The sequence below is a fragment of the Oncorhynchus keta genome, chromosome 18 (assembly GCF_023373465.1).
Source record: "Oncorhynchus keta strain PuntledgeMale-10-30-2019 chromosome 18, Oket_V2, whole genome shotgun sequence".
Classification (NCBI taxonomy): domain Eukaryota; kingdom Metazoa; phylum Chordata; class Actinopteri; order Salmoniformes; family Salmonidae; genus Oncorhynchus; species Oncorhynchus keta.
In genome coordinates, this window is record NC_068438.1 from 49,238,922 (window position 1) to 49,265,588 (window position 26,667).

General features: G+C 45.2%; 2 protein-coding genes and 1 pseudogene across 12 annotated transcripts; all 3 read left to right on the forward strand.

The window, feature by feature from the left end:
* The first annotated feature begins 825 nt into the window (after nucleotides 1-825).
* On the forward strand, nucleotides 826-2,726 carry cldn8.2 (claudin 8.2). The gene has a single exon (XM_035767884.2). It carries the CDS (start codon nucleotides 978-980, stop codon nucleotides 1,881-1,883), a length of 906 nt encoding a protein of 301 aa, XP_035623777.1. The 5' UTR covers nucleotides 826-977; the 3' UTR covers nucleotides 1,884-2,726.
* Nucleotides 2,727-7,410: 4,684 nt separating this feature from the next.
* Nucleotides 7,411-10,224, forward strand: cldn8.1 (claudin 8.1). Of its 11 annotated transcripts, none has more exons than XM_052468690.1 (2): nucleotides 7,411-8,802; nucleotides 8,864-10,224. In XM_052468690.1, exon 1 carries the CDS (start codon nucleotides 7,599-7,601, stop codon nucleotides 8,382-8,384), a length of 786 nt encoding a protein of 261 aa, XP_052324650.1. In that variant the 5' UTR covers nucleotides 7,411-7,598; the 3' UTR covers nucleotides 8,385-8,802; nucleotides 8,864-10,224. The 11 variants fall into 11 exon arrangements, with proteins under 11 accessions (XP_052324650.1, XP_052324653.1, XP_052324656.1 ...); XM_052468693.1 differs by having other exon boundaries at nucleotides 7,411-8,741; nucleotides 8,795-10,224; XM_052468696.1 differs by having other exon boundaries at nucleotides 7,411-8,741.
* A 1,935-nt stretch (nucleotides 10,225-12,159) lies between these two features.
* Nucleotides 12,160-15,188, forward strand: LOC127909044 (claudin-8-like; annotated as a pseudogene).
* Nucleotides 15,189-26,667: the final 11,479 nt, after the last annotated feature.

A 26,667-nucleotide genomic window follows, 5' to 3' on the forward strand; every position in this document is an offset into this window, starting at 1 on the left:
ATTTGGGGTACTTTACACATTAAGAATTTCAATGATAGAGAACAACAACTGTACCCTTGTATAGATACACTCTTCATGGGAAGGGAACACAACACAGGAGTAATTAACTGTGTGTGTGTGTGTGTGTGTGTGTGTGTGTGTGTGTGTGTGTGTGTGTGTGTGTGTGTGTGTGTGTGTGTGTGTGTGTGTGTGTGTGAGATATATATATATACACACGTATTGAGAATCGCGGAGGGGAACCTGGTGTCCTCATGCCGTGTATCTACACTGTTATAAAGCATTACTATGTCGTACCAAGGTACAACACATCGCTGTGATTAGGATGAACACTTCCTGAGTCGTGGGAAGGTCGGATAAGTGTTTTTATTCTTTGTTTTCACTCTGATCTGATGTATTCATTCGATTATTTAGTTGCTTGAGACACAGTGGTTGTGTATAAAGGCATAGCAAATATTATTAGACAATTATTAGACTCAATTATCTTGCTAAAATGACTATGATGATGGTGAGATGATTACTTGTAATTGTTTACTTTTAGTTTAATCTTGTCGTAAGAATAAAGTGATTTAATCATTGCTTGTTTTTTGTTGTGTTTCTACTTCCTTAATTAACTGGAACAATCTGCTTTGTTACTTTAGCACAGAATAATCCACAGAATAATCCACAGAATAATCCACGTACTGTACTCCTTCATTTCACAATCCACAGAGCATTGTCTCTGTGAAATCTGGTTTCAACAGCTTTCAAATCAACTTGTTTGTGTCGTCAAATCAAGTAGGGCCAGTTTCTCTGTCATTCGTTTATCTGTTGTCACAAAGCACCTGAACCAGAAGAGTAGCATCGTTAACATACTCTGTAGGGTGTATCACCTAGACATTTGGCTTCTGCCCTCTCATTTAGTTCAGCTGGTGAGATAGAGGCAGGAGAGCTGTGACACGCCAGTCCTCGGTAGGTTCTCTAATCGACAGCCAGCCAACATGGACCGGTCCTACATGGGCAGTGCCACTGCTTACAGTGTCTACGGGAAGCCGCCTCAGTCCTACTTTGACCCGGCCTACGACGAGAAAGCAGCAAAGTCGTACATGGACTCGGTGTACGAGGAGAAGAAGAAAGTAGAGAAGAAGGCCCGCTCCGAGGCCGTCTGCTGCGAGGTCGTGGCGCTGGTCTTCGGATTCGTCGGCCTGATCGGTGTCTCCGCTGTGACCGGCTTGCCCATGTGGAAGGTCACAGCATTTATTCAGGAGAACATCATCGTCATGGAGACGCGCTGGGAGGGCCTGTGGATGAACTGCTATAGACAAGCCAACATCAGGATGCAGTGTAAAGTGTACGACTCTCTGCTGTTCCTCCCCGCGGAGCTGCAGGCTGCCAGAGGCCTCATGTGCTCCTCCGTAGCTGTATCCGCCATCGCCCTGATCCTCTCTGCCGTGGGGATGAAGTGTACCAAGGTGGTGGACCACCGGCCTCGTACCAAACACATCGTCCTGGTGACCGGGGGATGCCTGTTCCTCGTGGGTTGTGTCACCACCATCATCCCTGTCTCCTGGACGGCCAACGTGATCATCCGTGACTTCTACAACCCTCTGCTGATCGACGCCCAGCGCAGGGAGCTGGGAGAGGCGCTCTACATTGGATGGGTGACCTCGGCTCTGCTGTTTGTGGCTGGGGTCATACTGCTGTGTCGCCACGCACCCCGGGTAGGAGACGATGAGATGGAGAGGATGGTCAACGGGCCTGGATACATCTACCAGCCTGGAGTGAACTACCAGCCTGGAGTGAACTACCAGCCTGGATCAGCATACGTGTACCAGCCGTATTCCTACCAACCCAACTACTCAGCTCCGCCCGGATCTTTGGTCTACACTCCTAACCAGTACATGTGAGAGAAACCCAGCCCAGAACAACATGGACAGCTTGAACAGCTTGGAACCAAGCATTAAAAGTATAATTACATTTACATTTACATTTAAGTCATTTAGCAGACGCTCTTATCCAGAGCGACTTACAAATTGGTGCATTCACCTTATGACATCCAGTGGAACAGCCACTTTACAATAGTGCATCTAAATCTTTTAAGGGGGGTGAGAAGGATTACTTTATCTACTCACAGGTATTATCCCACTACTGGACAGCACGGGGGATTTGACCTGCTTCGTTTCCGACCTAATTAATATAACAGAACTCATATCGTTACATAGAATATAATTACTTTGAGTTATTTGTATCCAAGCGTTGTTGAAATGTCAGAGTGGGGAGGAAGAGACAGAGGCACTGAACTGGCCAGAAGTCTCTTGCTGGAAATGGCCCAATCGTTGATTAATTTTGTTCAGAGAGAGAGAGAGAGAGAAAATATCATTAAGCAGATCTATGTGAAATTCCCTGTATGTGTTGTGTCTATGTGTTCATAGGTGGGAGTTATAGGTGGGAGTTAGGTGGGAGTTATGTGTTTAATTGTGTAAATATACTTGTCAGGTATGTGTATAGTGCAAATATTGAGAAAATATTGTCATACCAATGGCTGTGGAATAATGTGGTTAAGCAAATAGGGCTTCACAAGTTTTCACTAATATTGACCCAATAATTGACCAAACCCCTGTTTGTGTTTACCTGCTATTTTCATATGAAAAGGTTTGTTGTTTGTTGTTATCATTATGTTTTCTGTTTTTTACAGCAATGGCCTAAATTGACCCCAATTTGGTTTCACAATAAAAACATATATAACTTTTTCCCTTTGTTGTAAATCTAAACCTTTTTGAAGATTTTAAAATGGACATTATGGGTTTATTACAGGTTATCTTCGATCATCCTAGCTAAAAACCAGTCATTACTTTTATGTAGTCAGAGAATGGTTTGTTCTCACTCAACCAGTTCCTGTCCTCTCAGGTGGAATGCCATGCTCAGAATACTGGGTTTAGAATTCTGGGTTTATAATGCCGTGCTCAGAATACTGGGTTTAGAATTCTGGGTTTATAATGCCATGCTCAGAATACTGGGTTTAGAATTCTGGGTTTATAATGCTGGGTTTATAATGCTGGGTTTATAATGCCGTGCTCAGAATACTGGGTTTAGAATTCTGGGTTTATAATGCTGGGTTTATAATGCTGGGTTTATAATGCCGTGCTCAGAATACTGGGTTTAGAATTCTGGGTTTATAATGCTGGGTTTATAATGCTGGGTTTATAATGCCGTGCTCAGAATACTGGGTTTAGAATTCTGGGTTTATAATGCCGTGCTCAGAATACTGGGTTTAGAATTCTGGGTTTATAATGCTGGGTTTATAATGCTGGGTTTATAATGCTGTGCTCAGAATACTGGGTTTAGAATTCTGGGTTTATAATGCTGGGTTTATAATGCTGGGTTTATAATGCTGGGTTTATAATGCTGGGTTTATAATGCCGTGCTCAGAATACTGGGTTTATAATGCTGGGTTTATAATGCTGGGTTTATAATGCTGGGTTTATAATGCTGGGTTTATAATGCCGTGCTCAGAATACTGGGTTTAGAATTCTGGGTTTATAATGCTGGGTTTATAATGCTGGGTTTATAATGCTGGGTTTATAATGCTGGGTTTATAATGCCGTGCTCAGAATACTGGGTTTATAATGCTGGGTTTATAATGCTGGGTTTATAATGCCGTGCTCAGAATACTGGGTTTAGAATTCTGGGTTTATAATGCTGGGTTTATAATGCTGGGTTTATAATGCCGTGCTCAGAATACTGGGTTTAGAATTCTGGGTTTATAATGCTGGGTTTATAATGCTGGGTTTATAATGCTGTGTTCAGAATACTGGGTTTAGAATTCTGGGTTTATAATGCTGGGTTTATAATGCTGGGTTTATAATGCCGTGTTCAGAATACTGGGTTTATAATGCTGGGTTTAGAATGCTGGGTTTAGAATTCTGGGTTTATAATGCTGGGTTTATAATGTTGGGTTTATAATGCCGTGTTCAGAATATTGGGTTTAGAATTCTGGGTTTATAATGCCGTGCTCAGAATACTGGGTTTAGAATTCTGGGTTTATAATGCCGTGCTCAGAATACTGGGTTTATAATGCTGGGTTTATAATGCTGGGTTTATAATGCCGTGCTCAGAATACTGGGTTTATAATGCCGTGCTCAGAATACTGGGTTTATAATGCTGGGTTTATAATGCCGTGTTCAGAATGCTGGGTTTATAATGCTGGGTTTATAATGCTGGGTTTATAATGCTGTGTTCAGAATGCTGGGTTTAGAATTCTGGGTTTATAATGCTGGGTTTATAATGCTGGGTTTATAATGCTGGGTTTATAATGCTGGGTTTAGAATGCTGGGTTTATAATGCTGGGTTTATAATGCTGGGTTTATAATGCCGTGTTCAGAATGCTGAGTTTATAATGCTGGGTTTATAATGCTGGGTTTAGAATGCTTGGTTTAGAATTCTGGGTTTATAATGCTGGGTTTAGAATGCTGGGTTTAGAATGCTGGGTTTATAATGCCGTGTTCAGAATGCTGGGTTTAGATTGCTGGGTTTATAATGCCGTGTTCAGAATGCTGGGTTTCGAATTCTGGGTTTATAATGCTAGGTTTAGAATGCTTGGTTTAGAATGCTGGGTTTAGAATTCTGGGTTTAGAATTCTGGGTTTAGATTGCTGGGTTTATAATGCCGTGTTCAGAATGCTGGGTTTATAATTCTGGGTTTATAATGCTAGGTTTAGAATGCTTGGTTTAGAATTCTGGGTTTATAATGCTGGGTTTAGAATGCTGGGTTTAGAATTCTGGGTTTATAATGCTGGGTTTAGAATGCTGGGTTTAGAATACTGGGTTTATAATGCTGGGTTTAGAATACTGGGTTTATAATGCTGGGTTTAGAATGCTAGGTTTAGAATTCTGGGTTTATAATGCTGGGTTTAGAATACTGGGTTTATAATGCTGGGTTTAGATTGCTGGGTTTATAATGCCGTGTTCAGAATGCTGGGTTTATAATTCTGGGTTTATAATGCTAGGTTTAGAATGCTTGGTTTAGAATGCTGGGTTTAGAATTCTGGGTTTATAATGCTGGGTTTATAATGCTGGGTTTATAATGCTGGGTTTAGAATTCTGGGTTTATAATGCTGGGTTTAGAATACTGGGTTTATAATGCTGGGTTTAGAATACTGGGTTTATAATGCTGGGTTTAGAATACTGGGTTTAGAATGCTAGGTTTAGAATGCTGGGTTTAGAATGCTAGGTTTATAATGCTGGGTTTAGAATGCTAGGTTTAGAATGCTGGGTTTAGAATTCTGGGTTTATAATGCTGGGTTTAGAATACTGGGTTTATAATGCTGGGTTTAGAATACTGGGTTTAGAATGCTAGGTTTAGAATGCTGGGTTTAGAATGCTAGGTTTATAATGCTGGGTTTAGAATACTGGGTTTAGAATGCTAGGTTTAGAATTCTGGGTTTATAATGCTGGGTTTAGAATACTGGGTTTATAATGCTGGGTTTAGAATGCTAGGTTTAGAATGCTGGGTTTAGAATGCTCCATTGTATCGTTCGTTGCCAATGGAAATGTACCTGAACGCAACAGGTTAAACCAGAATGGTCCTGACTGACTCACACAAACACATTCAAACCATGATGCAAATCTATCTAACCAGAGAGTATCGTGTCAGGGAAGAAAGTATAGGAATGACCACTGAGCTCACAACTCCTGAGGCAACAGGATACAGACACAGAGACAGAGACAGACAGATGGATTCATACCCAAAACCATAGTACAGCAGTAGTAGCAGAGGAAGCTGGGATCCAATAGATGTTCAAATCAGGAAGTGAATTGAAACTTAATGTATGGGGTACTAAAGTGTTTTGTTTTGGGTCATATACCCAGCAGATTCCTGGGAGACTCTCCTAAAGCTCAACCAGTCAATAAGATCAGTCACTTGTAAAACAGGATCCAGTCAGGAGAGTAAACTGAGCCCTGTGAATAAACAGTGTGTGCTAGTAAACACACACACACACACACACACACACACACACACACACACACACACACACACACACACACACACACACACACACACACACACACACACACACACACACACACACACACACACACACACACACACACACACACACTGTTATTTGCACTGACTCTCTGGCAATGGCTCTATGCACACTGACTGGACTCTACCCACAATGACTGGACTCTACCCACACACTGACTGGACTCTACCCACACACTGACTGGACTCTACCCACACACTGACCGGACTCTACCCACACACTGACCGGACTCTACCCACACACTGACCGGACTCTACCCACACACTGACTGACTGGACTCTACCCACACACTGACTGGACTCTACCCACACACTGACTGACTGGACTCTACCCACACACTGACTGGACTCTACTCACACTCACTGGACTCTACGCACACACCGACTGGACTCTACCAACACACCGACTGGACTCTACCCACACACTGACTGGACTCTACCCACACACTGACTGGACTCTACCCACACACTGACTGACTGGACTCTACCCACACACTGACTGGACTCTACCCACACACTGACTGGACTCTACCCACACACTGACTGGACTCTACCCACACTGACTGGACTCTACCCACACACTGACTGGACTCTACCCACACACTGACTGGACTCTACCCACACACTGACTGGACTCTACCTACACACTGACTGGACTCTACCCACACTGACTGGACTCTACCCACACACTGACTGGACTCTACCCACACACTGACTGGACTCTACCCACACACTGACTGGACTCTACCCACACTGACTGGACTCTACCCACACACTGACTGGACTCTACCCACACACTGACTGGACTCTACCCACACACAGACTGGACTCTACCCACACACACTGACTGGACTCTACCCACACACTGACTGGACTCTACCCACACACAGACTGGACTCTACACACACACTGACTGGACTCTACCCCCACACTCACTGGACTCTACCTACACACTCACACATACTACACACACTCCAACACACTCCAACACACACGCACGCACGCACGCACGCACGCACGCACGGGACGCACGCACGGACACACACACACACACACACACACACACACACACACACACACACACACACACACACACACACACACACACACACACACACACACACACACACACACACACACACACACACACACACACACACACACACACACACACACACACACACACACACACACACACACACACACCTCCTTCCCCACCTCCTACAGCTCCCAGACATACTGTTACAATAGAACAACACTTCCTATCCCCAGGGATTCTGTCTCCTAGCAACAGACCCAGTCCCCTCCCATTCACCTGTCCTGACCAGGGAAAGAGAGGGAGGGAGGAGGCTTTACCTACCACCTGTACACCTATCACCTACCAGCTCCTCTCGTCTTCCAACAGGATGCAAAACTTCTCCGGAGGGGAAGGAGGGAAGCAGCTCCTCACTGTAGTCAGATCTTACTGCCACTCCCTTCACGCCTGTTGACTAGGTGGGTTAGATAGACACCAGTGTGACTCTCCTCAGCCTGTTGTCTATTAGGTCTAGGTGAGTTAGGCAGGACAGAGTGAGACCATGGCCAACTCAGCTCTGGAGATCATTGGCTTGTTGCTGTCTCTCATCGGTCTGATCGGGACCGCAGCCAGTACGGGGATGCCCATGTGGCGCGTGACGGCCTTCATCGGCGAGAACATCATCGTGTTCGAGACGCGCTACGAGGGTCTGTGGATGAATTGCTTTAGACAGGCCAACATCAGAATGCAGTGTAAAGTGTACGACTCCCTCCTGGCTCTGCCTCCAGACCTGCAGGCGGCCAGGGGTCTGATGTGCTGTGCCTTGGCTCTGGGAGGGGTGGGGCTGCTCATCTCTATCCTGGGCTTACAGTGCACGGCCTGCATCCGGGACAACGATCGGGCCAAACGCACGGTGCTCATCGTCGCTGGCAGCATGATCCTCGGGGCCTGCATCTGCGTCATCGTCCCAGTCTCCTGGACGGGTCACGCGATCATCCGTGACTTCTACAACCCGCTGCTGATCGACGCCCAGCGCAGGGAACTGGGAGAGGCTCTCTACATCGGATGGGTCTCCTCTGCCTTCCTCTTCGCCGGCGGCTGCATGTTCTGCTGCTGTAACATCAAAGAGGATAAAAGACAAGACAACTACATGTACTCCAGGAACAGCCCTAGTCAATACATGTCTTACGCCCCTCAACCACAGTACCAGCCCCAGTACCAGCCCCAGTACCAGCCCCAGTACCAGCCCCAGCCTCTACAGAGGCAGCCGTCCAGTAGCAGCTACCCCGGGTCCAACCACTACCCCTCCAGGTACCCCTCGGAACGCAGTGCTGTGGCTTACCTCTGAGTGTTGTGGCTAAAGGGGAAGGAAATAGACTTAGTGTTTTCTACCGACATGGAGGAACCGATGTGTTCTTACGTGTACGTTTGGAAAAGAAGCCTTTTGGTTGTGTTAAAAGATGAATATCAGCATAAAGTAAGAGACTAAAATGATTGTAATACACTGTGAAACTCACAAAGAGAGGATTCATTGTAAAAATTATCAGAACATGTTGAGGGGGGAAAAAGTGTCTATCGGATTTGTTTGTAAGAAAGCTGTTTAAAGATACTAAATACACTTATAATAGGTTAACTGGTTAACTGTGAACTCAGAAAGCTGTTTAAAGATACTAAATACACTTATAATAGGTTAACTGGTTAACTGGTTAACTGTGAACTCAGAAAGCTGTTTAAAGATACTAAATACACTTATAATAGGTTAACTGGTTAACTGGTTAACTGTGAACTCAGAAAGCTGTTTAAAGATACTAAATACACTTATAATAGGTTAACTGGTTAACTGGTTAACTGGTTAACTGTGAACTCAGAAAGAGAAGAGTTTGAGGAAACCTTCAATCCTATTTTTTTAAATGTTATTTTGTATTATCCTTTGTTTTCATATGTGTATTTACTTTGTATTGGTGGGGTGTATAAGGACACGTTTTTATTTTAGTGACGTCCCTAAAGATTATTTGTGTATTTACTTTGTATTGGTGGGGTGTATAAGGACACGTTTTTATTTTAGTGACGTCCCTAAAGATTATTTGTGTAAATATATTTACAAATTGTGTTGATGTGGTTGTGTGCTTTGTGCAGTAAATGTAGGTTTCTTACACATAATCCCCCTGTAGTTACACTAGGTGTTACATAAAATGTAGCTTTTATCATGTAAAAAAAGCAATTGTCAAATATGCGTCCCAAAGGGCACTCTATTCCCTATTTAGTGCACTACTTTTGACCAAAGCCAATAGGGAATAGGGTTCTGATCAAAAGTAGTACACTATATAGGTTTTACATTAGGGATGCAGCCCCATTATCATTAATTTTATTATTATCTGATTAGACAAATTCATCTCCTATTGACAGATATGCAGCTGACTGTAAAGTGACATTTCTGCTAATGTGTTTTGGAGAACAGAGGCACAAGGCTGGCTTTGATCCACTGCCCCCCCCTTAACAACGGTCCCCCTTGGCAACGGTCCCCCTTGACAACATCAACAAACTACAAGACAGTCCTGGTTGTGTTAAAACGCCTGTGTTGTTACTGCCATTTTGTAATGTTTGGGAGTAGACAAACAAGGACAGTATCGTTTTGTAATATTATCCCCTGGGGCATCCTATTCTCTGCACATAGTACACTACTTTTGTCTAGGGTCCTGGTCAAAAGTAGTGCACTATGTTGGGAATAGGGTGCCATTTGGGACACATCCTCTCTGTGTTGACAGCTTGATGGTAAGGACTAAAGGAAGTAAATACAAGGCTGGTTGTTGAAGGTGTGGACCCAGAAGCAGTAGGGTAGAACAGAGGACTTCTGTCAAAGCAAACAGAGCATAACGGACTAAGAACTGGGGCTGGGTTCAATCCCTAGGTCAGCGTTGTAGCGTGATTTGAAAGTTAAATTCACGGTAAAAGCTGCATATGTTAATAAAAGTGATTTAATTTCAAATGAATAAAAAAAAAAAACGTTATTCGTTTCAGTTAAGTTGAGATAAATCTTTCAGCCTCTGGAATACGAACAAACTTTTTCTGAATTACTCATTAACATTTCATTATCTGGTGCAAGCTAATGTTTATAAAAGGGAAAACCTTCAGAAGCAATGTAAAGACTTTGATTGACACATTACTGATTAAATGAAACATTGATAACATTGATTACCTCCTGTGTTATTATTACGATGGAGAGACTGGTGGTACATAAGAAAAGACGCATTTTGTGAAAAGCTTTCTGTTTCGTTGTGAAGTGAAGCGACTGAGAGGTGGGGGAAATAGCTACATAGCCTAATTAGCTTGGGATCATTCATAGAGGTAGAAAGAGGTTTATTTAGCATCTGTGCCATCCAGTGGCTGCTGTGACAGCACGGCCAGCACCATTGAGGGCTTTCTCCATTTTAAAGTAGTCAATTTCTTCTTCTTCTACTTTGAGTATTGTGTTGTCTAAACAGATATAAAGCGAAGGTTGGTGATATACCGCCACCTGCTGGTATGGAATGTTCGCTCAAGAATACAGTTCATTGGCTGATCCCTCCAGATGAGCTGAATGGAATTAAGAATGATGTGATCCCATTGGAAGACCCGCCCAGGTGACCACTTTCAAAATGTCTAAAGTCCTGAGTGGTGATGCTAAAACAGGCTATGGGGACACTACAGCGATCTATCCAAGGCTATAGGTCGTTAACTGTGGAAAAACAGGACATTCAGATATTCACAGTGCTTAATAATAATGTACAAGGTTGCAGGTGTGATTTCAGGGTACAGGGACATTTCTTAGGCTCTGAGCTCCAACATGCAGGACCAAGTGAAATAAAGCAATGAAAAATGGAACTAGAACTATATACATCATAATGGTAGCAGTGATAAATAGAACTATATACATCATAATGGTAGCAGTGATGAATAGAACTAGAACTATATACATCATAATGGTAGCAGTGATAAATAGAACTATATACATCATAATGGTAGCAGTGATAAATAGAACTATATACATCATAATGGTAGCAGTGATAAATATAACTATATACATCATAATGGTAGCAGTGATAAATATAACTATATACATCATAATGGTAGCAGTGATAAATAGAACTATATACATCATAATGGTAGCAGTGATGAATAGAACTATATACATCATAATGGTAGCAGTGATAAATAGAACTATATACATCATAATGGTAGCAGTGATAAATAGAACTATATACATCATAATGGTAGCAGTGATAAATAGAACTATATACATCATAATGGTAGCAGTGATAAATAGAACTATATACATCATAATGGTAGCAGTGATAAATAGAACTATATACATCATAATGGTAGCAGTGATAAATAGAACTATATATATCATAATGGTAGCAGTGATAAATAGAACTATATACATCATAATGGTAGCAGTGATAAATAGAACTATATACATCATAATGGTAGCAGTGATAAATAGAACTATATACATCATAATGGTAGCAGTGATAAATAGAACTATATACATCATAATGGTAGCAGTGATAAATAGAACTATATACATCATAATGGTAGCAGTGATAAATAGAACTATATACATCATAATGGTAGCAGTGATAAATAGAACTATATACATCGTAATGGTAGCAGTGATAAATAGAACTATATACATCGTAATGGTAGCAGTGATGTGGGGGGGAATGTCCACCATCCCTCGATGGTGCTCCTGTAGAAGACTGTGAGGGCCCATCGGGGACAGGCCAGATGTCTTCAGCATCCTGAGGTTGAAGAGTGGTTGTCATGCCTTCTTCACCACAGTACCCGTGTGGTTTGACCATTTCATCTTCTCCGAGACGTGTACGCCATAGAATCTGAAGCTATTTGACCGTCTCCACAGCGGCCCTTGTTGATGAGGATGGGGGCGTGTCCAGCCTGGTTCTTCCTAGAGTCCACAATCAGCTCCTTTGTTTTGCTGATGTTAAGGGAGAGGTTGTTTACCTGGCACCACACCATAAGAGTGCCTAACTCCTCCCTGTAGGCTGTCTTGTCGTTGTTGGTAATCAGGCCTTCTACCGTCGTGTCGTCAGCGAACTGATGGAGTTGGAACTGTGTGTGAGGCCATGCAGTCGTGGGTATACAGGAGGGGATTGAGCATGCACCCTTGTTGAGGATGTCGAGGAGTGTCGAGGAGTTAACGTTGCCTACCTTCACCACTTCGGGGTGGCCCATCAGGAAGTCCAGGCCCCAGTTGCATAGGGAGGAGTTCAGACCCAGGGTCATGATCTATTTGTCTGTCTCACACTTAACCATCAAACTGAGAACAGCACAGGTTGCCTCTGCATCAGACACCACTCAATCCCTACAGAGTTTTCATTTGAAGTGGGACGTTGTATGGGGACATGGAGTCATCTCATAATTAGACAATTTCTGAGGTCTGAAAACATCTGAGAAAAGTAGATTTTGGAGTGAGCTATCATTGTAAGGTTTCTTTGTCAGGAAGACTTTGGGAGTTTGTGTGGACCAAGATAGTTTGTGTGGACCAAGATAGTTTGTGTGGACAAAAATAGTTTTTTGGACCAAGATAGTTTGTGTGGACCAAGATAGTTTGTGTTGACCAAGATAGTTTGTGTGGACCAAGATAGTTTGTGTGGACAAAAATAGTTTTTTGGACCAAGATAGTTTGTGTGGACCAAGATAGTTTGTGTGGACCAAGATAGTTTGTGTTGACCAAGATAGTTTGTTGGACCAAGATAGTTTCTTTAGACCTAGATAGTTTGTTTGGACCCTGACAGCAGACGGCGTGATGATCCAGAGTGTCTGAGATCACGACGCCGTGCGTGGGCCTGGTGGGTCTGATGGTTCTGATGGGAGGTGACAGCCTTAATCGGAGAGAACATCATCATCACTGAGATGCGCTGGGAGGGCCTGTGAATGAACTGCTGTAGACAAGACAACATCAGGATGCAGTGTAAAGGTGTGTGACTCCCTGCTGTTCTTCCCTGCGGACCTGCACGTATGGTTACTTTATGGTTATGTCCCAAATGGCACCCTATTCTGTATATATAGTTCACTACTTTTGACCAGAGCCCTATAGCACCCTATGGACCCTGGTCAAAAGTAGTGCACCCTATGTGAATATGGTGCCATTTGGAACGAAGACTTTAAAATCATGTCAATAACGAACAAGTATTTAACCTATTTTTGGTCAAACTTTACTTCATGTATTGTAGCGAATACGGGGATTCAAACCCGGGGTGGAGCGACTGTCAACCCAACACCTTCAAGACGTTCCACCAAGAGGTCCAAACGTCTTGAAGAGGTAGCTAGATAATGGGTTAATGAGCTACAGTATGTATGGGTCTTCTCTTCCACAGGCTGCCAGGGGCTTGATATGCTGCTCTCTGGCCCTTTCAGGGATGGATCTACTGGTGGCTCTAGCAGCAATGGATCTACTGGTGGCTCTAGCAGGGATGGATCTACTGGTGGCTCTAGCAGGGATGGATCTACTGGTGGCTCTAGCAGAGATGGATCTACTGGTGGCTCTAGCAGGGATGGATCTACTGGTGGCTCTATCAGGGATGGATCTACTGGTGGCTCTGGCAGGGATGGATCTACTGGTGGCTCTAGCAGGGATGGATCTACTAGGGACTCTAGCTGGGATGGATCTACTGGTGGCTCTAGCAGGGATGGATCTACTGGGGGCTCTAGCAGGGATGGATCTACTGGGGACTCTAGCAGGGATGGATCTACTGGGGACTCTAGCAGGGATGGATCTACTGGGGGCTCTAGCAGCGATGGATCTACTGGGGGCTCTAGCAGGGATGGGTCTACTGGGGACTCGAGCAGGGATGGATCTACTGGTGGCTCTAGCAGGGATGGATCTACTGGGGAGTCTAGCAGGGATGGATCTACTGGTGGCTCTAGCAGCAATGGATCTACTGGTGACTCTAGCAGGGATGGATCTACTGGGGGCTCTAGCTGGGATGGATCTACTGGTGGCTCTAGCAGGGATGGATCTACTGGTGACTCTAGCATGGGATGGATCTACTGGGGACTCTAGCTGGGATGGATCTACTGGTGGCTCTAGCAGGGATGGATCTACTGGTGGCTCCAGCAGGGATGGATCTACTGGGGACTCTAGCAGGGATGGATATACTGGTGGCTCTAGCAGGGATGGATCTACTGGGGAGTCTAGCAGGGATGGATCTACTGGGGAGACTAGCAGGGATGGATCTACTGGTGGCTCTAGCAGGGATGGATCTACTGGTGGCTCTAGCAGCAATGGATCTACTGGTGACTCTAGCAGGGATGGATCTACTGGGGACTCTAGCTGGGATGGATCTACTGGTGGCTCCAGCAGGGATGGATCTACTGGGGACTCTAGCAGGGATGGATATACTGGTGGCTCTAGCAGGGATGGATCTACTGGGGAGTCTAGCAGGGATGGATCTACTGGTGGCTCTAGCAGGGATGGATCTACTGGGGAGTCTAGCAGGGATGGATCTACTGGTGGCTCTAGCAGGGATGGATCTACTGGTGGCTCTAGCTGGGATGGATCTACTGGTGGCTCTAGCAGGGATGGATCTACTGGGGACTCTAGCTGGGATGGATCTACTGGTGGCTCTAGCAGGGATGGATCTACTGGTGGCTCCAGCAGGGATGGATCTACTGGGGACTCTAGCAGGGATGGATATACTGGTGGCTCTAGCAGGGATGGATCTACTGGGGAGTCTAGCAGGGATGGATCTACTGGTGGCTCTAGCAGGGATGGATCTACTGGTGGCTCTAGCTGGAATGCGCTGCACGTCCTGTATCCAGGACAACGACTGCGCTAAAAACCTCATCCTTATGGTGGCTGGAGACATGTCATTTCTGGACTTTATCTGTGCATTTATCCCAGTCTCCTGGATGGCTCACGGCATCATCCGTGACTTCTATAACCCTCCTGCCGATCAACACGCAGCGCACACTGCTGAGGGAGAAGCTCTACATCGGCTGGGTCACCGGGAGCCTTCGTCTTGTCCTCGGGGCTCCTCTTCGTCTGTCACCGTGTCCCCTCCAACAAAGCCTTGTTGGGTATCTAGCACTCAGCCAACAAGATCAACAAACCCACCGTGACATGGTGCCATCCCATCTCCAGTGTCCCTAGCATGAAGGCTCACCACCTGCCTAAACCACCGCCAAAGCCACAGTTTCGATGGACACGAACACCAGTCTCTGTCTCTTAACAACTCTCCTTATGGACAACAAGGAATCGTCATTTGAGTTTGAGTTTATTTTATTTTTACAGGAACAGTGCACGTTAATCAACGTTGAACACTCTTGCTGAAGTGTATGATGCTAGGTTGGTGAAGAATGTTGGGCCGCTGGTCTATCATCATGGCAGTGTTGACGGACACCATCCCTCCACCTGTAACAGCTACAACTACATCAGACGCCACATTCCTATAGCCAACAGACCGTTCCATACTCCTATAGCCAACAGACCGTTCCATACTCCTATAGCCAACAGGCCGTTCCATACTCCTATAGCCAACAGACCGTTCCATACTCCTATAGCCAACAGGCCGTTCCATACTCCTACAGCCAACAGACCATTCCATACTCCTATAGCCAACAGACCATTCCATACTCCTATAGCCAACAGACCGTTCCATACTCCTATAGCCAACAGACCGTTCCATACTCCTACAGCCAACAGACCGTTCCATACTCCTATAGCCAACAGACCATTCCATACTCCTATAGCCAACAGACCGTTCCATACTCCTATAGCCAACAGACCGTTCCATACTCCTATAGCCAACAGACCATTCCATACTCCTATAGCCAACAGACCGTTCCATACTCCTACAGCCAACAGACCATTCTATACTCCTATAGCCAACAGACCGTTCCATACTCCTATAGCCAACAGACCGTTCCATACTCCTATAGCCAACAGACCGTTCCATACTCCTACAGCCAACAGACCATTCTATACTCCTATAGCCAACAGACCGTTCCATACTCCTACAGCCAACAGACCGTTCCATACTCCTATAGCCAACAGACCGTTCCATACTCCTACAGCCAACAGACCGTTCCATACTCCTACAGCCAACAGACCGTTCCATACTCCTATAGCCAACAGACCGTTCCATACTCCTACAGCCAACAGACCGTTCCATACTCCTATAGCCAACAGACCATTCCATACTCCTATAGCCAACAGACCTTTCTATACTCCTATAGCCAACAGACCATTCTATACTCCTATAGCCAACAGACCGTTCCATACTCCTATAGCCAACAGACCGTTCCATACTCCTACAGCCAACAGACCATTCTATACTCCTATAGCCAACAGACCATTCTATACTCCTATAGCCAACAGACCGTTCCATACTCCTATAGCCAACAGACCATTCCATACTCCTATAGCCAACAGACCGTTCCATACTCCTATAGCCAACAGACCATTCTATACTCCTATAGCCAACAGACCGTTCCATACTCCTACAGCCAACAGACCATTCCATACTCCTATAGCCAACAGACCATTCTATACTCCTACAGCCAACAGACCGTTCCATACTCCTATAGCCAACAGACCGTTCCATACTCCTACAGCCAACAGACCATTCCATACTCCTATAGCCAACAGACCATTCCATACTCCTATAGCCAACAGACCGTTCCATACTCCTACAGCCAACAGACCATTCCATACTCCTATAGCCAACAGACCATTCTATACTCCTATAGCCAACAGACCGTTCCATACTCCTACAGCCAACAGACCATTCCATACTCCTATAGCCAACAGACCATTCTATACTCCTACAGCCAACAGACCATTCTATACCCTATAGCCAACAGACCGTTCCATACTCCTATAGCCAACAGACCGTTCCATACTCCTACAGCCAACAGACCATTCCATACTCCTATAGCCAACAGACCATTCTATACTCCTATAGCCAACAGACCATTCCATACTCCTACAGCCAACAGACCATTCCATACTCCTATAGCCAACAGACCATTCCATACTCCTACAGCCAACAGACCATTCCATACTCCTATAGCCAACAGACCATTCCATACTCCTATAGCCAACAGACCGTTCCATACTCCTACAGCCAACAGACCATTCCATACTCCTATAGCCAACAGACCATTCTATACTCCTATAGCCAACAGACCATTCCATACTCCTATAGCCAACAGACCATTCTATACTCCTATAGCCAACAGACCATTCCATACTCCTATAGCCAACAGACCATTCCATACTCCTATAGCCAACAGACCATTCCATACTCCTATAGCCAACAGACCATTCCATACTCCTATAGCCAACAGACCATTCCATACTCCTATAGCCAACAGACCGTTCCATACTCCTACAGCCAACAGACCGTTCCATACTCCTATAGCCAACAGACCGTTCCATACTCCTACAGCCAACAGACCATTCCATACTCCTATAGCCAACAGACCGTTCCATACCCTATAGCCAACAGACCATTCCATACTCCTATAGCCAACAGACCGTTCCATACTCCTACAGCCAACAGACCATTCCATACTCCTATAGCCAACAGACCATTCCATACTCCTATAGCCAACAGACCGTTCCATACTCCTACAGCCAACAGACCATTCTATACTCCTATAGCCAACAGACCGTTCCATACTCCTACAGCCAACAGACCATTCTATACTCCTATAGCCAACAGACCATTCTATACTCCTATAGCCAACAGACCATTCCATACTCCTATAGCCAACAGACCATTCCATACTCCTATAGCCAACAGACCATTCCATACTCCTACAGCCAACAGACCATTCCATACTCCTATAGCCAACAGACCATTCTATACTCCTATAGCCAACAGACCGTTCCATACTCCTACAGCCAACAGACCATTCCATACTCCTATAGCCAACAGACCATTCCATACTCCTATAGCCAACAGACCATTCCATACTCCTATAGCCAACAGACCATTCCATACTCCTATAGCCAACAGACCATTCCATACTCCTATAGCCAACAGACCATTCTATACTCCTATAGCCAACAGACCGTTCCATACTCCTATAGCCAACAGACCATTCCATACTCCTATAGCCAACAGACCATTCCATACTCCTATAGCCAACAGACCGTTCCATACTCCTACAGCCAACAGACCGTTCCATACTCCTATAGCCAACAGACCGTTCCATACTCCTACAGCCAACAGACCATTCCATACTCCTATAGCCAACAGACCGTTCCATACTCCTATAGCCAACAGACCATTCCATACTCCTATAGCCAACAGACCGTTCCATACTCCTACAGCCAACAGACCATTCCATACTCCTATAGCCAACAGACCATTCCATACTCCTACAGCCAACAGACCATTCCATACTCCTATAGCCAACAGACCATTCTATACTCCTATAGCCAACAGACCATTCCATACTCCTACAGCCAACAGACCATTCCATACTCCTATAGCCAACAGACCATTCTATACTCCTATAGCCAACAGACCATTCCATACTCCTATAGCCAACAGACCATTCTATACTCCTATAGCCAACAGACCATTCCATACTCCTATAGCCAACAGACCATTCCATACTCCTATAGCCAACAGACCATTCTATACTCCTATAGCCAACAGACCGTTCCATACTCCTATAGCCAACAGACCGTTCCATACTCCTATAGCCAACAGACCATTCCATACTCCTATAGCCAACAGACCGTTCCATACTCCTATAGCCAACAGACCGTTCCATACTCCTATAGCCAACAGACCATTCTATACTCCTATAGCCAACAGACCATTCCATACTCCTATAGCCAACAGACCATTCTATACTCCTATAGCCAACAGACCATTCCATACTCCTATAGCCAACAGACCATTCTATACTCCTATAGCCAACAGACCATTCCATACTCCTATAGCCAACAGACCATTCTATACTCCTATAGCCAACAGACCATTCCATACTCCTATAGCCAACAGACCGTTCCATACTCCTATAGCCAACAGACCATTCTATACTCCTATAGCCAACAGACCATTCCATACTCCTATAGCCAACAGACCATTCCATACTCCTATAGCCAACAGACCATTCCATACTCCTATAGCCAACAGACCGTTCCATACTCCTATAGCCAACAGACCATTCCATACTCCTACAGCCAACAGACCGTTCCATACTCCTATAGCCAACAGACTGAAATGTAATCTAAACCTCCATTAGACTGATAGAAATCCTCATTATTTTGTTTAATGATTTTTCAATTTGAGTGTAATTATTTCTATAAAGCCTACACTTCTAACGCGGGCAGGTGTCTTCGTGACAATTTTATTTTACGAGGGAAGTCAGTTAAGAACCAATTCTTATTTTTCAATGATGGCCCAGGAACAGTGGGTTAACTGGTCTAGGAACAGTGGGTTAACTGGTCTAGGAATAGTGGGTTAACTGGTCTAGGAACAGTGGGTTAACTGGTCTAGGAATAGTGGGTTAACTGGTCTAGGAACAGTGGGTTAACTGGTCTAGGAACAGTGGGTTAACTGGTCTAGGAACAGTGGGTTAACTGGTCTAGGAACAGTGGGTTAACTGGTCTAGGAACAGTGGGTTAACTGGTCTAGGAATAGTGGGTTAACTGGTCTAGGAACAGTGGGTTAACTGGTCTAGGAACAGTGGGTTAACTGGTCTAGGAATAGTGGATTAACTGGTCTAGGAATAGTGGGTTAACTGGTCTAGGAACAGTGGGTTAACTGGTCTAGGAACAGTGGGTTAACTGGTCTAGGAACAGTGGGTTAACTGGTCTAGGAACAGTGGGTTAACTGGTCTAGGAATAGTGGGTTAACTGGTCTAGGAACAGTGGGTTAACTGGTCTAGGAATAGTGGGTTAACTGGTCTAGGAACAGTGGGTTAACTGGTCTAGGAACAGTGGGTTAACTGGTCTAGGAACAGTGGGTTAACTGGTCTAGGAACAGTGGGTTAACTGGTCTAGGAACAGTAGGTTAACTGGTCTAGGAACAGTGGGTTAACTGCCTTGTTCAGGGGCAGAATGACATATTTTTACCTTGTCAGCTCAGGGATTCGATCTTGCAACCTTTCGGTTACAAGTCCAACGCTCTAACCGCTAGACTACCTGCCTCTAACTACTAGGCTACCTGCCTCTAACCACTAGGCTACCTGCCTCTAACCACTAGGCTACCTGCCTCTAACCACTAGGCTACCTGCCTCCTCTAACCACTAGGCTACCTGCCTCCTCTAACCACTAGGCTACCTGCCTCTAACCACTAGGCTACCTGCCTCTAACCACTAGGCTACCTGACACTAACCACTAGGCTACCTGCCTTCTAACCACTAGGCTACCTGACTCTAACTGCTAGGCTACCTGCCCTAATCACTAGGCTACCTGCCTCTAACCACTGACTACCTGCCACTAACCACTAGACTACCTGCCTCTAATCACTAGGCTACCTGCCTCTAACCACTAGGCTACCTGACACTAACCACTAGGCTACCTGCCTCTTCTAACCACTAGGCTACCTGACTCTAACTGCTAGGCTACCTGCCTCTAATCACTAGGCTACCTGCCTCTAACCACTCGACTACCTGCCACTAACCACTAGACTACCTGCCTCTAACCACTAGACTACCTGCCTCTAACCACTAGGCTACCTGCCTCTAACCACTAGACTACCTGCCACTAACCACTAGACTACCTGCCTCTAACCACTAGACTACCTGCCTCTAACCACTAGACTACCTGCCACTAACCACTAGACTACCTGCCACTAACCACTAGACTACCTGCCTCTAACCACTAGACTACCTGCCTCTAACCACTAGGCTACCTGCCTCTAACCACTAGACTACCTGCCACTAACCACTAGACTACCTGCCACTAACCACTAGACTACCTGCCACTAACCACTAGACTACCTGCCTCTAACCACTAGGCTACCTGCCTCTAACCACTAGACTACCTGCCACTAACCACTAGACTACCTGCCTCTAACCACTAGACTACCTGCCTCTAACCACTAGACTACCTGCCTCTAACCACTAGACTACCTGCCTCTAACCACTAGACTACCTGCCTCTAACCACTAGACTACCTGCCTCTAACCACTAGACTACCTGCCTCTAACCACTAGACTACCTGCCTCTAACCACTAGACTACCTGCCTCTAACCACTAGGCTACCTGCCTCTAACCACTAGACTACCTGCCTCTAACCACTAGACTACCTGCCTCTAACCACTAGACTACCTGCCTCTAACCACTAGACTACCTGCCACTAACCACTAGACTACCTGCCTCTAACCACTAGACTACCTGCCTCTAACCACTAGACTACCTGCCTCTAACCACTAGACTACCTGCCTCTAACCACTAGACTACCTGCCTCTAACCACTAGACTACCTGCCTCTAACCACTAGACTACCTGCCTCTAACCACTAGACTACCTGCCTCTAACCACTAGACTACCTGCCTCTAACCACTAGGCTACCTGCCTCTAACCACTAGGCTACCTGCCTCTAACCACTAGACTACCTGCCTCTAACCACTAGACTACCTGCCTCTAACCACTAGACTACCTGCCACTAACCACCATGATCTCAAGAGCAGCTGCTCACCGATTTGACAGCTCCAATGCAGTTCCACCTCCGACACACAGCCAAAACATCCGGCATGTGGGTGTCTGCTATCGCTGGTTACCACTTGATCTGATTGAATCTAGGCCTAAATGATTGAATTCATGTTGAGCGTAAGGGACAGTTACAGCATCTAGAGACCCTATTACTGTTGTTTTGTAAATATATAAACAGAGGTGACATTGTTGTGTATTGCGTCTCAAGTGGCACCCTATTCCCTATATAGCGGACTACTTTTGACCAGAGCCCATAGGGCTCTGTTCAAAGTAGTGCACCGTGTAGGGGATAGGGTGCCACTTGGGACGTAACACTGGGTTTGTTTGTCCCATAACACACAAACCCCTATAGCCAATGCCCTGAGAAAACACACCACGTCAGCGACACACAATCTAATTTAAACACCGTCAATATGTCACCTAAGAACACTGCGTGGAATGCTGCTATTATCATGTTAAACTGTTCTGTCATTATGTACAGGACACATCACTTCTCCACGAGAGATAACAAGACAGGACATCTGCAATGACCGTAGGGAGCCACTCACGTATTAAGGCGTGCATAAGAGTACCTGTTTTTTCGCGTGACCGGAATGTTTCAGCCCGCCAAAAGTCTCGTGAGCGTGCGATTCTCACAATGAGAAGCCCCATTGAAAGCAGACATCGCGCTGAAGACATAGAAACTGTTCCTGGGTCTGTAGCTGCTTGGGCAGGGTGGGGGCGATGACATCAAAGTTGGGCCAACTTTTCTGATGACAAGAGAGAGTTTGGGAGAATGGCTGCCCTGAGAGTTCTGCTTTACATACAGACATAATTTAAACGGTTTTAGAAGCGTTAGAGTGTTTTCTATTCAATAATAATTATTATATGCATATATTAGCAATTTTTGACAGATTATTTTTCTGTTTACTATGGGCACGCAATTCCTCCAAAGGGGGCAGTAGTCAGCCCTATCTTTAACAGGTTAATCCCAAAAAGAAGGGGCCATTTGGGAACGCCAGTCTGGTCCTGAAGGAAGGAACCTAGTGACAGTAATGTATTGTTAGTGACAGTGTAGAGACATAGAGACAGTGTAATGTTAGTGACAGTCTAGAGACAGTGTAATGGTAGTGACAGTCGAGAGACAGTGTAATGTTAGTGACAGTCTAGAGACAGTGTAATGTTAGTGACTGTCTAGAGACAGTGTAATGTTAGTGACAGTCTAGAGACAGTGTAATGTTTGTGACAGTCTAGCGACAGTGTAATGTTAGTGACAGTCTAGAGACAGTGTAATGTTAGTGACAGTCTAGCGACAGTGTAATGTTAGTGACAGTCTAGAGACAGTGTAATGTTAGTGACAGTCTAGCGACAGTGTAATGTTTGTGACAGTCTAGAGACAGTGTAATGTTAGTGACAGTATAGAGATATATAGAGACAGTATAGTGTTAGTGACAGCATAATGTTAGTGACAGTCTAGAGACAGTGTAATATTAGTGACAGTCTAGCGACAGTGTAATGTTTGTGACAGTCTAGAGACAGTGTAATGTTAGTGACAGTCTAGCGACAGTGTAATGTTTGTGACAGTCTAGAGACAGTGTAATGTTAGTGACAGTCTAGCGACAGTGTAATGTTTGTGACAGTCTAGAGACAGTGTAATGTTAGTGACAGTATAGAGATATAGAGACAGTATAGTGTTAGTGACAGCATAATGTTAGTGCCAGTTTAGAGACAGCATAATGTTAGTGACAGTGTAGAGACAGTATAATGTTAGTGACAGTGTAGAGACAGTATAATAGAGACAGTGAAAATTTCCATTAGCATTTCTCTACAGCTGGCCATGCTTTCCTCCCAGGTACCCCAACCCCGGCCAACAGCTCCGCCCACCCCGCAGCTACTCGCCCAAGCCTCCCCCCGCAGCTACTCGCCCAAGCCTCCCAGCTTCTCCTTCACCCAAATCCAGATAGCAGATGTTCTGAAAGAGCTGCAAAACCTTGACCCGTACAAATCAGCTGGGCTAGACAATCTGGACCATCTCTTTCTAAAATTATCCGCCGCCATTGTTGCCACCCCTATTACCAGTCTGTTCAACCTCTCTTTCGTATCGTCTGAGATCCTTAAAGATTGGAAAGCTGCCACGGTCACCCCCCTCTTCAAAGGGGGTGATACTCTAGACTCAAATTGATATAGACCTATATCCATCCTGCCCTGCCTCTCTAAAGTCTTCAAAAGACAAGCTAATAAACAGATCACTGACCATTTAGAATCCCACCGTACCTTCTCCACTGTGCAATCCGGTTCCCGAGCCGGTCACGGGTGCATCTCAGCCATGCACAAGGTACTAAACGATATCATAACCGCCATCGATAAAAGACAGTACTGTGCAGCCGTCTTCATCGACCTGGCCAAGGCTTTCGACTCTGTCATTCACCGTATTTTTATCGGCAGACTCAACAGCCTTGGTTTCTCAAATGACTGCCTCGCCTGGTTCCACAACTACTTCTCAGACAGAGTTCCGTGTGTCAAATCGGGGGCCTGTTGTCCGGACCTCTGGCCGTCTCTATGAGGGTGCCACAACTCTTTTCTCTGTATATATCAATGATGTCGATCTTGCTGCTGGTGATTCCCTGATCCCTGATCCACCTCTACGCAGACGACATCATTCTGCCCTTCTTTGGACACTGTGTTAACTAACCTCCAAACAATCTTCAATGACATACAACACTCCTTCCGTGGCCTCCAACTGCTCTTAAATGCTAGTAAAACCAAATGCATACTTTTCAACCATTCGCTGCCTGCACCTGCCCGCCCGTCCAACATCACTACCCTGGACGGTTCTGACCTAGAATATGTGGACAACTACAAATACCTAAGTGTCTGGCTAGACTGTAAACTCTCCTTCCAGACAATTATTAAACATCTCCAATCCAAAATCAAATCTAGAATCGGCTTTCTATTTCGCAACACAGCTTCCTTCACTCACGCAGCCAAACATATCCTTGTAAAACTGATTTTCCCACCAATCCTCGACTTCGGCGATGTCATCTACAAAATTGCTTCCAATACTCTACTCAGCAAACTGGATGCAGTCTATCACAGTGCCATCCGTTTTGTTACCAAAGCCCCTTATATCACCCACCACTGCGACCTGTATGCTCTAGTCGGCTGGCCCTCGCTACATATTCATCGCCAGACCCACTGGCTACAGGTCATCTATAAGTCTATACTAGGTAAAGCTCAGCCTTATCTCAGTTTACTGGTCACCATAACAACACCCACCCGTAGCACGCGCTCCAGTATAATGTTGGTGACAGTGTAGAGACAGAGACAGCATAATGTTAGTGACAGTGTAGAAGCAGAGACAGTGTAATGTTGGTCACAGTGTAGAGACCCTGAACACAGGGGCGCCCCAGGGGTGTGTCCTTTCACCATTGTTGTTCTCTATCTATGCTAATTCGATGAAGGTTCAAGGAAACAATATGAGCCTTTTCAAGCTTTTTCAGATGGGGATAGCTATTTTAAACAGACCAGCAACCTTCAAGAACGGTGCAGGTCAAGTGCCCTCCACATCAATGTGTAAAAGACAAAGGAGATGATCATCAATGGAAACAACCTGCCAGTGTCCCAACCACTGTCTCTGAATGACCAACCAGTCGAGGTGGTTGAGTGTTTCAAATACCTTGATAACAAGCTGAGTTTTACAGAGAACAAAGACTGTATTTAAAATACATATTAAAAAGCAAGCCAGGGTTTGTTTTTAATCAGAAAATGTAAGAGCTTGGGGTCCGCTAGGATGTTCCGGAGAGGGTGTACAGCAGCTTGGTGGAGAGCATCCTCACGTTCAACATGACAGTCTGGTAATCTGAGCTGGTATAGAGCATCCTCACGTTCAACATGACAGTCTGGTAATCTGAGCTGGTATAGAGCATCCTCACGTTCAACATGACAGTCTGGTAATCTGAGCTGGTATAGAGCATCCTCACGTTCAACATGACAGTCTGGTAATCTGAGCTGGTATAGAGCATCCTCATGTTCAATATGACAGTCTGGTAATCTGAGCTGGTATAGAGCATCCTCATGTTCAATATGACAGTCTGGTAATCTGAGCTGGTATAGAGCATCCTCATGTTCAATATGACAGTCTGGTAATCTGAGCTGGTGGAGAGCATCCTCATGTTCAATATGACAGTCTGGTAATCTGAGCTGGTATAGAGCATCCTCACGTTCAACATGACAGTCTGGTAATCTGAGCTGGTATAGAGCATCCTCATGTTCAATATGACAGTCTGGTAATCTGAGCTGGTATAGAGCATCCTCACGTTCAACATGACAGTCTGGTAATCTGAGCTGGTATAGAGCATCCTCATGTTCAATATGACAGTCTGGTAATCTGAGCTGGTATAGAGCATCCTCATGTTCAATATGACAGTCTGGTAATCTGAGCTGGTGGAGAGCATCCTCACGTTCAACATGACAGTCTGGTAATCTGATCTGGTATAGAGCATCCTCATGTTCAATATGACAGTCTGGTAATCTGAGCTGGTATAGAGCATCCTCATGTTCAATATGACAGTCTGGTAATCTGAGCTGGTGGAGAGGATCCTCATGTTCAATATGACAGTCTGGTAATCTGAGCTGGTGGAGAGCATCCTCATGTTCAACATGACAGTCTGGTAATCTGAGCTGGTGGAGAGCATCCTCATGTTCAATATGACAGTCTGGTAATCTGAGCTGGTGGAGAGGATCCTCATGTTCAATATGACAGTCTGGTAATCTGAGCTGGTGGAGAGCATCCTCACGAGACAGTGGAACGTTAGTGACAGTATAGAGACAGTGGAACGTTAGTGACAGTATAGAGACATAGAGACAGGGTAACGTTAGTGACAGTATAGAGACAGGGTAACGTTAGTGACAGTATAGAGACATAGAGACAGGGTAACGTTAGTGACAGTATAGAGACATAGAGACAGGGTA